General features: G+C 44.1%; 1 protein-coding gene across 1 annotated transcript; it reads right to left on the bottom strand.

Annotated features, from left to right (window-relative positions):
- Nucleotides 1-9,489: 9,489 nt before the first annotated feature.
- On the bottom strand, nucleotides 9,490-11,898 carry LOC137545199 (vomeronasal type-2 receptor 26-like). The gene is made up of 2 exons (XM_068266346.1): nucleotides 11,877-11,898; nucleotides 9,490-10,268 (listed from the first exon to the last, which is right to left on the bottom strand). Exons 1-2 carry the CDS (start codon nucleotides 11,896-11,898, stop codon nucleotides 9,490-9,492), a joined length of 801 nt encoding a protein of 266 aa, XP_068122447.1.
- Nucleotides 11,899-12,968: the final 1,070 nt, after the last annotated feature.

Below are 12,968 nucleotides of genomic sequence, written 5' to 3'. Positions count from 1 at the left end.
TAAACCACCGCTATCGCGCCGCACAACGGGGGTCCCTTACCCCCCAAATCCCCTCCGTCCTCGCCGGGGATCTCTTCCACATAGAGGCAGGGCTAACCGCTGCAGCACTGCCTCACGCGCGTCTGTCAACGCGTATCTCCGCCTCTCCCCCGCCCCTCTCAGTCTTCCTTTGCTGAGAGGGGCGGGGGAGAGGCGGCGATGCGCCGCTGATAGACGGCGCTGAGAGGCAGGGCTGCAGCCATTAGCCCTGCCTCAACAGCAGCAAAATCTACGACCAAGTTGGTCGTAGATTTTGCAGGGGTGGGTTTGGGGGGTAAGGGACCCCCATTTAGCAACGGGATAGCGGCGTTTTAGCAGGGGCACACATGCCTCTGCTGAATATAAGCACTGAAGCGAGATTTATTCTCGCTTCAGTGTCTCTTTAACACCAAACGTAAACAGCAGCGCTATCTCAAAGTCACTGTTAAGCAAACAGTATTCAACAGGAAATAGTCCAATCTTTCTCTTCTTCAAACTTCCAAAAGAACAGTATATAGTATACACAGGTGGTGAAAAGTATACTCACCAGACGCACTGACTCTTGTCACAGGAGTCAGTGTAGGCAGTGAAGGGTTTTAGCCCCCCTCCTAGCTCTCGATCCTCTCTGTCCTCTACCAGACCCCCACTACAGAGGTATCTGGACCTTCAGCCCCCCTCCCGTTACAGAGGATTAACTTGGTAACTTGATGAGTGTGTTAGGCGCCTCTGCTCCACCAATATGACAGTTTCTCAAAAACAAGTATAAACAGCTCCCATAACGTAATACAGTTTATTTAAAAAATGTTAAAACATCCGATGATCCAATACACTCACATAGGGTGGCATTCCAGTATAGAGTTTATGGTTGGGCTCTCCCCCATGCGTTCCTCAGGATTAGCTGTGACTAGAGTCAGTGCATCTGGTGAGTGTAATCTTGACCACCTGTGCAGGGCCGTTTCTAGGGCCGTGCGGCCCGTGCCGCTGCCCTGGGCGCAGAGGAAGGGGGGGCGCTGTGATAGCGGGGGGAGCTGGAGCCGCGGGGAGGGCAGCCCGATCTCTCCCTCCCTCTCTCTCCCTCTCTCCGGGCCGCTCTACATGGTCCCCCCTCCGACTGCAGCAGACTTAGCGCGCAGGGAAGCACTGCTATACGCAGTTACTCACCTCCCTGGATCCGATCGCCGCTCACGCCCTGCTGGTCTCCTCTCTGCAATGTAGCCGCTACTAGCCGCTGATACACACGCTGCTTCCTGTTTACATAGGAAGCAGCGTGTGTATCAGTGGCTAGTAGCGGCTACATTGCAGAGAGGAGACCAGCAGGGCGTGAGCGGCGATCGGATCCAGGGAGGTGAGTAACTGCGTATAGCAGCGCTTCCCTACGCGCTAACTCTGCTGCAGTCGGAGGGGGGAGCATGGAGAGCGGCCCGGAGAGAGGGAGGGAGAGGGAGGGCTGCCCTCCCCGCGGCTCTGGCTCCCCCCGCCATTATAAGGGGGCACCTACCTACTTAACCTATACTGGGCAAGCTACCTATCTATCCTATACTGGGGGGCACCTACCTAATCTAACCTATACTCGGGGGCAGCTACCTATCTAACCTATACTGGGGGCAGCTACCTATCTATCCTATACTGGGGGGCACCTACCTAATCTAACCTGTACTGGGGGGCAGCTACCTATCTAACCTATACTGGGGGGCAGCTACCTATCTAACCTATACTGGGGGGCAGCTACCTATCTAACCTATGCTGGGGGGCAGCTACCTGTCTAACCTATGCTGGGGGGCAGCTACCTATCTAATCTATACTGGGGGCACATACCTAATCTAACCTATACTGGGGGCACCTACCTAATCTAGCCTATACTGGGGGGCAGCTACCTATCTAACCTATGCTGGGGGGCAGCTACCTGTCTAACCTATGCTGGGGGGCAGCTACCTATCTAATCTATACTGGGGGCACATACCTAATCTAACCTATACTGGGGGCACCTACCTAATCTAACCTATACTGAGGGGCAGCTATCTAATCTAACCTATACTGGGGGGGGGGGCAGCTACCTATCTAACCTATACTGGGGGCACTTATCTAACCTGTATTGGGGGCACCTACCTACCTAGCTAGCCTATACAGGTGGCAACTATACTGGCTACCTATACTGGGGGCACCTACCTAACTAACCTATACTGGGGGTACCTACCTATCTAACCTATGCTGGGGGCAACTATACTGGCTACCTATATTGGAGGCACCTACCTAGCTAACCTGTACTGGGGGCACCTACTTATCTAACTTATAGGGGGGGGGGGGTGCCTGCCTATCTAACATATACTGGGGGCAACTATACTGGCTACCTATACTGGAGGCAACTACCTAGCTAACCTATACTGGGGGCAACTTTACTGGCTCACCTATACCTGGCCACCTATACTCGGGGGGGGGGGACCTATAGCTGGCTACCTATACCGGGGGGGGGGGGCGCAATTTTTACACCCTCGCCCTGGGTGCATTTTAGCCTAGAAACTGCACTGCACCTGTGTATACTATATACTGTTATTTTGGAAGTTTGAAGAAGAGAAAGATTGGACTATTTACTGTTGAATACTGTTTGCTTAACAGTGACTTTGAGATAGCGCTGCTGTTTATGTTTGGTGTTTTTGGTTGGGGATATGGTGATCTTTACAGTATCGAGATCCACATTGAGACTTGAATTTGTAGCCTTTAGGAGGCTGACATTATTATATAGATCATATTGAATTGATCTGGTGGAGTATTTTAATCTTGTATATTGTACTGATCTGGCACAGTGTTTAAACTGAAATTTTTGTAAGACGTTTTTCCTTCACCAGCTCCTCCCTGGTTTTGAATTCTGAGCTACCACTGGGTGAATTATTCTAATAAATGCACACAAAACAATGAGTCGTTAGAGGTAGTGGTCATGAAAGTAGGAGTCATGTCAGACACTGAAGCAGCCACCCATGAGAAAGAGGTCTAAAGTTAGCTTTTTAGCTTTGCCCTCATGATGAACTCTGTTAAACCTAATATGGTTCCTTAAAACGTTATTTCATTTTTTTTCCCAACTGCTGTTAGCTATCGTCATGGTCGCTCCCATTCTCCAGGCCTGGTCCTATCCAGCCTCCTGGAAGTTCCTCAGCATCATCAAGTCATTCTGAACTGTGCATGTGACAATCACACAGCACCACCTGGGGGAACTTTCGGTGTTGTATTAATGACGGGAAATGGGAGGGACCCCATTAACAATGAGCAATATCTGGAGACTCAGAAGGAGGTAATCTAGCTGTCCATGGGTTTCATTCATTTTTTTAAGGGTACTTTAAGATTCCAAAACAGGTTTCAACTAAGTAATAATCAAAATCAGAATTGTTTATTTTGCCCAGTACAATGGAGGTTGTACCCAGAATTATTGTTGACACATACAGGGTTAGTGATGGTACAGTACACTCAGATAAATTGCGAAGAAGAAAAGTTAGTGGTAGTGAGAATGATGCAATAGGGGGTCACAGAGAACATAGGAGCAAGTAGCCATACTAGCCATGTGAAAGAAGCTTGACATTTATGGTTTTACAAGAAGTCCAGCAGATCTCAGCTGGTGCACACCACAGACATCTTGGCAGATTTCAAACACTTGTGTTTTCACATAGGTAATATTGTATAGAGAAAATAAAAAGACATTCTTACCTAAGGCACATATGAACTGATTTAGAACTTTTGCTACCAAAGTCAAAGGTATGTGTGCCAGAGTGAGCAGAAATCAATCCTGCTATTATGAAGTCTCCTTCTTGATGATATTCATATTCAAACAAAGGCTTCAGGGCTTCAATCTTACAAGAAGAGGACGAAGTCTGGCTACTCGCTGTTCCATAATATGTGGCAGGGAGAGAAAAGGTCAGCAAAATAGAGGCAGAGTGTAAAGAAGTCCAGCTCATGTTACCAGCAGATCTTGTCACACAGTCTTGTCACCAGGAGATGTCACACAGTCTTGTCACCAGCAGATCTTGTCACACAGTCTTGTCACCAGGAGATGTCACACAGTCTTGTCACCAGCAGATCTTGTCACACAATCTTGTCACTGGCAGCTCTGCACATCCTCAGCACAGGATGGGGACATACAGTCACCAGCACCTTATATACATTATCTGTCACTGATTTACATCTACAGCTCAGCTGCAGAACAAAGCACTAGCTTAATAATATCAGATATGAAAAATAAAGTCTACATGGACTGCAACTAATTTAACACAAGTTATCTTAGTTTCAAATGCTGCTTCTATCACAATCAAGACCAACGTTGATAGAGATTTCAGCTAAGTATGGCTCATTTCATAAGAATGTGTCATTGCGGAGATACTCTACAGTAGGTTATTTCAGTTCCCCGCTTATGAGGTAGAATAAGCAGTTCACAGCTCCATCCAGCACTCAAATGTACTTCCTCCTGGCATAAATGATGATGACATTGGGCTTGATTCACTAAGACAAATAGCATGCCTTATCAAAGTTAAGAGGCCTTATCAGAGTTAAGGGGCTTTTTTTTGGTGCCTTAGCTTTGCCCTCATGATGAACTCTGTTAAACCTAATATGGTTCCTTAAAACGTTATTTCATTTTTTTCCCAACTGCTGTTAGCTATCGTCATGGTCGCTCCCATTCTCCAGGCCTGGTCCTATCCAGCCTCCTGGAAGTTCCTCAGCATCATCAAGTCATTCTGAACTGTGCATGTGACAATCACACAGCACCACCTGGGGGAACTTTCGGAGTTAAAGGGCCTTAGCAGACTTAAGAGGCCTTATTGGTGCCTTAGCAGTGTAAAGGGCCTTAGCAGAGTTAAGGAGCCTTATTGGTGCCTTAGCAGAGTTAAGGGGCCTTATCAGAGTTAAGGGGCCTTATCAGAGTAGCATAGCGAGCGCTACGAACATATGCCTGCTAACTGGCAGTGACAAGAGCTTCACTCATCCTACCCTGAGCCCCTGCGGGTCCAATCACTTTAAAGGACATTATCCTCGCACTTTGATTGGCCCAATAGGCTGCCTGTCACTTGACATGCACAAACAACCTCAAGAATCAGAATTCCTCACTGACTCTCACTACTCTGCGTCTCTCATCACTTTGGTTCCTGCTCCTATTCACTGCAGAAGTGGTATTTCCTCTATAATACTTCTTATCAATACTTTCTGTTGCATTATATTCTTGGTGGATATGCTGTATAGGTTCGCACTGGCACTTTTTGTCTACATTGGCCATCTATTTGCACTAGCACTTTCATTGGTATGCTTCACTCTAAGTACGTTTTCACATTTTTGGCATTTTTTTATGGTTTTATCTTCCTTACACCAGCACCATGTGATATCTATGAATATTAACAATATTGCACAGATCTATGCATATTTCTTCTGCATTTTTATTGTATGCTTCACTGAAAATATTTGTATATTTGTTTTCTGTTTTCGCAATCTGTTCTTGAGAGATTGTACATTTTATAGTTATATTATATAGATACTGTTTATGCCATTCGTATTACTAGACATTTGGCATAGTTTATTATTATGTTGTATATTAATCTGCATAATAGGAACTATAGAGGGTTGCCTATTTATTATTAGTCTGTATACAGACTTATGGATGTCATGCAACCATGCCTTATCTGTAACAGTGTTTTTAATCATGCACATTTAATACAATAAAGAGTTTCTGAACAGTGAAGCAGTGATTCATTTTGATTTTGTCAATTAGGATTTCAGAGTGGGAACTCTGATTCTTGAGGTTGTTTGTGCATGTCAAGTGACAGCCAACCTATTGGGCCAATCAAAGTGCGGGGGTAATGTCCTTTAAAGTGATTGGAGCTGCAGGGGCTCAGGGTAGGATGAGTGGAGCTCTTGTCGTTGCCAATTAGCAGGCATATGTTTGTAGCACTCGCTATGCTGCTCTGATAAGGCCCCTTAACTCTGATAAGGCCCCTTAACTCTGCTAAGGCACCAATAAGGCCCCTTAACTCTGCAAAGGCCCTTTAACTATTATAAGGCCCCTTACCTCTGATAAGGCACCAATAAGGCCCCTTTACTCTAATAAGGCACCAATAAGGCCACTTAACTCTGATTAGGCACAGTATGGCTCACTAACCCAGTATTAAGGCTCACTAACCGGCTTAGCGACGGTTAGTGAATCAAGGCCATTGTCTCAGTGTAATGTCCATCTTCATTCCAACAGATCATGACACAAGTTTCTCCATCATACAAGCCAGCCTGGTATGCATCTCACAGATTGCTGTCTTGGCATCAAGTCGTCATAAAGGTCTTTCCTCAGCAGATGAAAGACATTGAGGATCAGGGTGAGGGCCCTCTCTCACACTGTGTACATTGCAGTTACTTACAACAAACAATATCATTGCAACGCTATGCAATGATATTCCTATGGGGTTTCCTACTGAGTGCTGCAGGTTGCAACAGAGCAATGCATGGCATACTGGGCATTAACTGAGTAACAGAATACCCAAGCAACTTGGTGTGACCAAAAACCCCTAGGAAAGTATAGGGGACCAAAACAGACTGAACAGCCCTCCTACTAAAAAAGCAATGCTTAGGCTGGTTTGCCTTCTTGAAACAGAAGGTATTTGCAATATTTTAGATTTAAGTGTTTAACTGTGGTTACCTACAATGCACCATGGCTGAATATGCAAATTATATCTTTATGCCCCTGAAGCCAGGCTTACATCAACCCAACATGCAGACAACTGTTTCAGACAGTTGGTCCACCTCAGTGCATGGCAGAGATTGATATGGCTCTACGGGATAGGGCTTGGGCCAAAAAAAACAGAATACCGAAGCAGCTCTGTTAGCTGCTGCCTCCTGTCATCTCTACTAGACAGTAAACCAGTTGCAATAATTGGTGTTAGAACCCACAGCAGCTCAATTTTACCACCCTGAGGGCAGCAGCATTAACCTCCTGTTTGCCCTCCTCCCCCTTCGGACACAGTCTGCTCTCAACTGTCTGCTTTGGACTGCCCCCTATGCCTGGGCAGCCAATCAGGACCCAAGGAAGCCCCAGAGACTCGAGGAGCAGGTATACAGTGCGACAATAGTGTGCATGCATGGAGGCTGCGGTCACGACTGCATGCAGGTCTGTGTCTACTTCCATGGCCCTGCACATGCGCACTATGGCACACACATACGAAGGATACAGCAACATTTCAATGTTTTAGGTAAGATGCTGAGGGTTATTTTATTGATAAATTACATGGAAGACAAATAAATCTACAATTATAAGGAATATATCCTTCTAATGTTCTACTACATCAATCATCAGTTTATTATATACTACAGGATGGTTAACAAATAAGACATTTAACATTAAATACATATAAGCCAAGAAAAAGCATATAGCCTTGTCTTGGCTTACATGTATATACTTTTTACTTGAATTGGATTTATTTCTTGATGATAATGATGAAGAAAAGCTATAGCCTTATATATGCTATCTCTTGGTTTGTTTTGTCCCACAAATAATAATAATTTATATATTGCTGAAAAGGACGTCTGTCTATGATTTACTGGACTGAAATGTGTAAAATATGTCAGGTAAACTTTTTTTTTTTTCTGTGCTAAATATAGTTAAATATAGGTAAACCAGTCTAAATTATTTTACTGAAAAAGCAAGCAAACAAATACAAATAATTTCATGAGTCATTGGTCCTAATGTGTTTCATAAAAAAATAATGTAATCATTATTTATCTACTGTCAAGTGGTCAAACCAACCTGGCTAACAAATTCCTAATCTTAACAGCTCTGAACATAATTAATAATAATAATTCCTTTTCTCGTATACCGCTTTACTCCTGTCGGACTCAAATCGCTTGCAAGGCAGCTACTATAGCGCACTCAGTAGGCAGTAGCAGTGTTAGGGAGTCTTGCCCAAGAACTCCTTACTGAATAGGTGCAGCTTACTGAATAGGAAAAGCTAAGATTTGAACCCAGAACTCCTACGTCAAAAACAGAGCCCTTAACCATTACACTATCCAGCCACTTAATTAACATTGGGGTTGATTCATATAACTATGGTACTAGTACTGAATGCACACAGCGCATGGCAATATTACCCTTAGGGCGCGTTTCCACTTGAGCGGAAACCGCCGCAAATCCGCATAGTTTCCCCGCAGGCGAATAGTGCAGGGAAACTCTGCCATAGGGTGCTATGGTAACGCCAGCTTTTCTATCCGAATCGGCGCGGGAGGCTGCGGATCCCATAGTCGTGCATGGCATGGCTGATGGGATTCGTCTGCTTTACCCGCAGGCCCGGAAGAGCCGGCAAGCGTCTCGCAGATGCGCGCCGCTCAAGTGGAATCGTGCCCTTACTAATGCCAGAAGTACCACGAGTTACACTAAATTTATGCTTTTAGCGTGACTCACATTACTCGAGTAGCGTGATCCTTGCATCGGTAACGCATGTAACTGACAAGCACTGCTGCTTGCAAATTTTTGCCAAACACATTTTTGCAGCCAAAATTATATTTTTCATTTTGAGACATTTTCATGAAAAAATAGCTTGACTTTTTGCATTTTCTTGTTTTTGGTGAAAATGCAAAAAAAAAAAAAAATTACCATAAAAAAATGCAAAAACATGGAGAAACTATATCTCGAAAACCCAAAGATAGATATTTTACCGTGAAAAACCACAAAAGGGGCAACAAACACACAAAAAAAAACTAAACTTATGTTCAATGGCATTTTCACTCAAAAATCTAATTAAACATTACTTTCGTGAAAAAGAATATTGGCATTTTCAATCATCACAGCTAACTAGTTTTAGTTACATGCATTTCCATAGTAACGGTCACGCAACTTGAATACCGCCAAAATTGTAACTCCCGGGAATTACTGGGGTTAGTAAGGGTAAAATTACCGTGTGCTGAGTGTGCACGGAAATATTACCGCTGTTTTTTTTTAAATCAACACCATTAAAGCGGAATATAACCCTACATTTCAACTTTGCTCTAAAACATTATTTACAGTATATTATATGCAACCAGCATTTTTTTTTTTACTAGACCAGCATTGGAAGGGTTACACAGGGCTTTAAAGTTCCTGGAGATTTCTGCAGACGCATCCGAAGCTGACATAGATACATTTTGTTTACATAAATGTATCTAAGTGTTGAATGTGACTCACTGTCTCTGACTGAGAAGGAGCTGGAGGACAGCCAAAGAGTGTGTAACATTTCTCAATAGATACATTTCACTAAATAGAATGTATCTATCTGAACTTCTGCATATCTCTCCACAGAACTTTAAACCTCTGTGTTTAACCCTTCCAATGCTGGTCTAGTAAAAAAAATGCTTTTTGCATATAATATGCTGTAAATTATGTTTTAGAGCAAAGTTGAAATGCAGGGTTATATTCCGCTTTAAGTGGATTCCAGTTCAGATAAAGCATTAAACAAAATCTTCAACTCCTTGGTGAACTATTAGTTGCTACAGGTTCATTTTCCGCCACTTAGGTTTTTCCTGGTGCTGCACTCGGGTTTGAGAAGCAATACTATAACATTTTGGGAAAATAATGCATGCTAATATTCCAGCACTGAAGGTCAGAATGGCAAATAACTCCACAGCCACCATATATTTCCCTCTGGTGCTCAGATAGGCCGGGATCATGGCAATCCAGACACTGCAGAACACCAGCATGCTGAACGTGATGTACTTGGCCTCATTAAAGCTGTCCGGTAATGTCCTCACCATGAAAGCCAGAAGAAAACTCACAGCTGCCAGAAGTCCCATATAACCCAACACAGAGTATAAACCAATTGCTGACCCCTCATTACACTGAATGATGATCTTCCCAGGTAAAGAGTGCATGTCATACTCCTGATAAGGAGGAGACACTGACAGCCAAATAGCACAAATCATAAATTGGACAGAAGAACAGATCAGGACCAAATAGTTGGATACTTTGAATGTGGCCCATTTTCTCCAGTAGCTGCCAGGTGTGGTGGCTTTGAAGGCAATGCAGACAGTGACAGTCTTGGCCAGGAGACAGGAGACAGAGATGGAGAAGAACACCCCAAATGACACTTGTCTCAGCATGCAAGTTATATCCACAGGACATCCGAGGAACAAGAAGACACAGAGGAAGCTCAGCAGGATGAAGGTCAGGAGAATGAAGCTCAAAGTCCGGTTATTGGCTTTTACAACTGGAGTATCCCAGTAATAAATAAATATCCCCAATATAAATAGTTCCTGGTAATCCGCACACTCTTAATAAACCAAGTTCAATGTTTTAATTCAAAAAAGTGACACATGCCGTTCCATAGACCAACGATTCTTTTCAGGGCCCGTGGGGTCCCCTTTGTCAAGGTAACAAAACACAGAATGGTGACGTCACCATTCTGTGTTTTGTTACCTTGACAAAGGGGACCCCATGGGGCTCCAAAACGAATCGTTGGTCTATGGAATGGCATGTGTCACTTTTTTGAATTAAAACATTGAACTTGGTTCATTAAGAGTGTGCGGATTACCAGGATCTTTTTTGCATGAAATATTAATCCAGCACCTCCACATTGGTGTGCAATTCCTTAGTGCATGTAACATCCGCAAGTATGGCGGCTACGGACATGCAGGGTGTACCCGCAGCCACCTTTGTTCCCTGTTCTCAGGCCTCCTTCGTTCCGCCGGCGTCTAGCACGCCGGGGACTGCACTGTCTCTTGCTCATAGGGTCACTGTCTCACGCGGGCGCCCGCGGAGACAGAACCTTTATGCTGGTAGAAGGCGCGTCAGCTGACCTGCCGGTCGGCTGACTTCATGGGTGACTCACGCTGCTCGGATTGGCTGATTAGGTGATGGGCGCGGCCGTGAGCTCTCCTCTGCTTCTTAAGCCTTCACTGGTCATTCGCAACCTGTCTGCTGTTGCGAATATGTTCGAGTTAGCACTCAGACCTTAGACTAGTATCCGGTGTGCTTTGATCTGGGAAGTAACCAGGGATTTCACACAAGACTAGGACTATTGTTATATATATATATATATATATATATATATATATATATATATATATATATATATATATATATATATATATATATATATATATATTGTTGTTTACCTGTGTATGATTCTGGCTATACTCTGACCTTGCATTTGCTTATTGATTCTGTACTCTGCCTATCTGACTCTGTTGCTGAACCTCTGCCGGATTACTCACTACTCTTCTACCTCACGATTCTGTACTGTATCTGCCTCTCAGTTGCCGAACCTTGCCTATTTGACCTCTCTACTCACCAGTGGGCCTTGCCACTGGTGAGGTGCTCTTCGGATTGTACCCACCAGCTCCTCTGGTGAGGTTTAGTTAAAGCTACACTGTTACTGTGACTGATAGTACCTTGCCAGCTCCTCTGGTAAGGTCTAGCCAAACTATACAGTCACTTTTGCAGATAGTACCTTACCAGCTCCTCTGGTAAGGTCTAGTCAAACTTTACTGTCACTTTTGCAGATAGTACCTTACCAGCTCCTCTGGTAAGGTCTAGTCAAACTTTACTGTCACTCTTGCAGACAGTACCTTACCAGCTCCTCTGGTAAGGTCTAGTTAAATCTATACTGCTACTTCAGTTTGACTCCACCATTTCCTCTGGTGAGGTAAGATCTTACTTCTCAGTCTGTTATTGATAGACCTTCCAGCTCCTCTGGTAAGTTGCACCAAAACACTACACTACCGTGTCCTGTTATCTATACTTGCATTATTGGTGATACTGCAGATCACCACATAATCAGGTATAGAGTCTGCATTATTGGTGATTCTGCAGATCACACAATAATCAGACGTCTGAGTTACTTCACCTAATCGTTACAGAATAGCAGACCGAAAATGACCATGGATACACTGGCCAGTCATGTTGAAGTGTTGATCACGGCTGTCAATCAGTTGTCTCTCCTGGTTGATACCTAACAGACTCAGATTTGCCAATTATCTGAGGTGATGCAAAACATTCAAACACACACTGCGCCAGTGTCATTCCCTTTTGTTCTGGAACCCAGGTTGCCTCTTCCAGAGAGGTTTTCTGGGCATAGGGCCGATTTTCAGAATTTTAAAAATCGGTGCCTTTCATACTTTGAATTACGTCCTACCGCATCGGGGTCCGAGAGTCAGAAGGTCATTTTAATTAAAACTTTATTATCAGGAGAATCACAAACATGGGCTTATAGTCTTCCCGATACTCATGAGGCCTTGGCATCTGTTCAGGATTTCTTTGAAGCAATGGCAGTTATATATGATGATCCCAATTTAGCTTTAACGTCAGAAAGGAAGCTTAAGACCTTCAGACAAGGTCATTGCACTGTCGAGATGTATGCAGCGGAATTTAAAAGGTGGGCAGTGACAGCCAGATGGGGGCAACATTCTTTACTAGATTGTTTTTTATCGGGATTGTCTGATGCAGTGGCTGATTTGATGTTAGGTCATCCTGAACCCAGGTCTATAGATGAGGCTATATCTTTAGCAATTAAGATTGATCGTCGAGTTGACATCAGAAACAGACTCGGGGTAAGGTCACCAGGAGATCTGCTGTGACCCCATTTCTTTCTCGGGATATTTCAGTGTGATCTGGTCAGTTCAGTGTCACTGAGCCTGAGAAAGATAAGAGACTTCTTCCGAGATCCGGTCCACAGGATCCTAAAACAGAACATATAGTTCAAGATTGTTCCAAGGAGACGGAAAAGTTGTATCGCTCCTTTGTGCTTGGTGAAACCACTTTAGACGATTCAGCTATACCCTTAAGAGATAATAGATTACTCCTCCCGTGCACTATTATCTGGGGAGATCGAGTCCAAGATACACAGGCCTTCATAGACTCGGGTTCAGCGGCCAATTTTATGGACTATATTTTTGCTGTTCAGCTGGGCCTTCCTCTCCAATCATTGGGACATCAGCTTGTTGTTACTGCAGTGGACGACTCACCACTGCAG

Source organism: Hyperolius riggenbachi, chromosome 1 (genome assembly GCF_040937935.1).
Source record: "Hyperolius riggenbachi isolate aHypRig1 chromosome 1, aHypRig1.pri, whole genome shotgun sequence".
NCBI classification, from domain to species: Eukaryota; Metazoa; Chordata; class Amphibia; order Anura; family Hyperoliidae; genus Hyperolius; species Hyperolius riggenbachi.
Note: the sequence above shows the minus strand (reverse complement) of the source record. Positions and strands in the feature narration are given on the sequence as shown.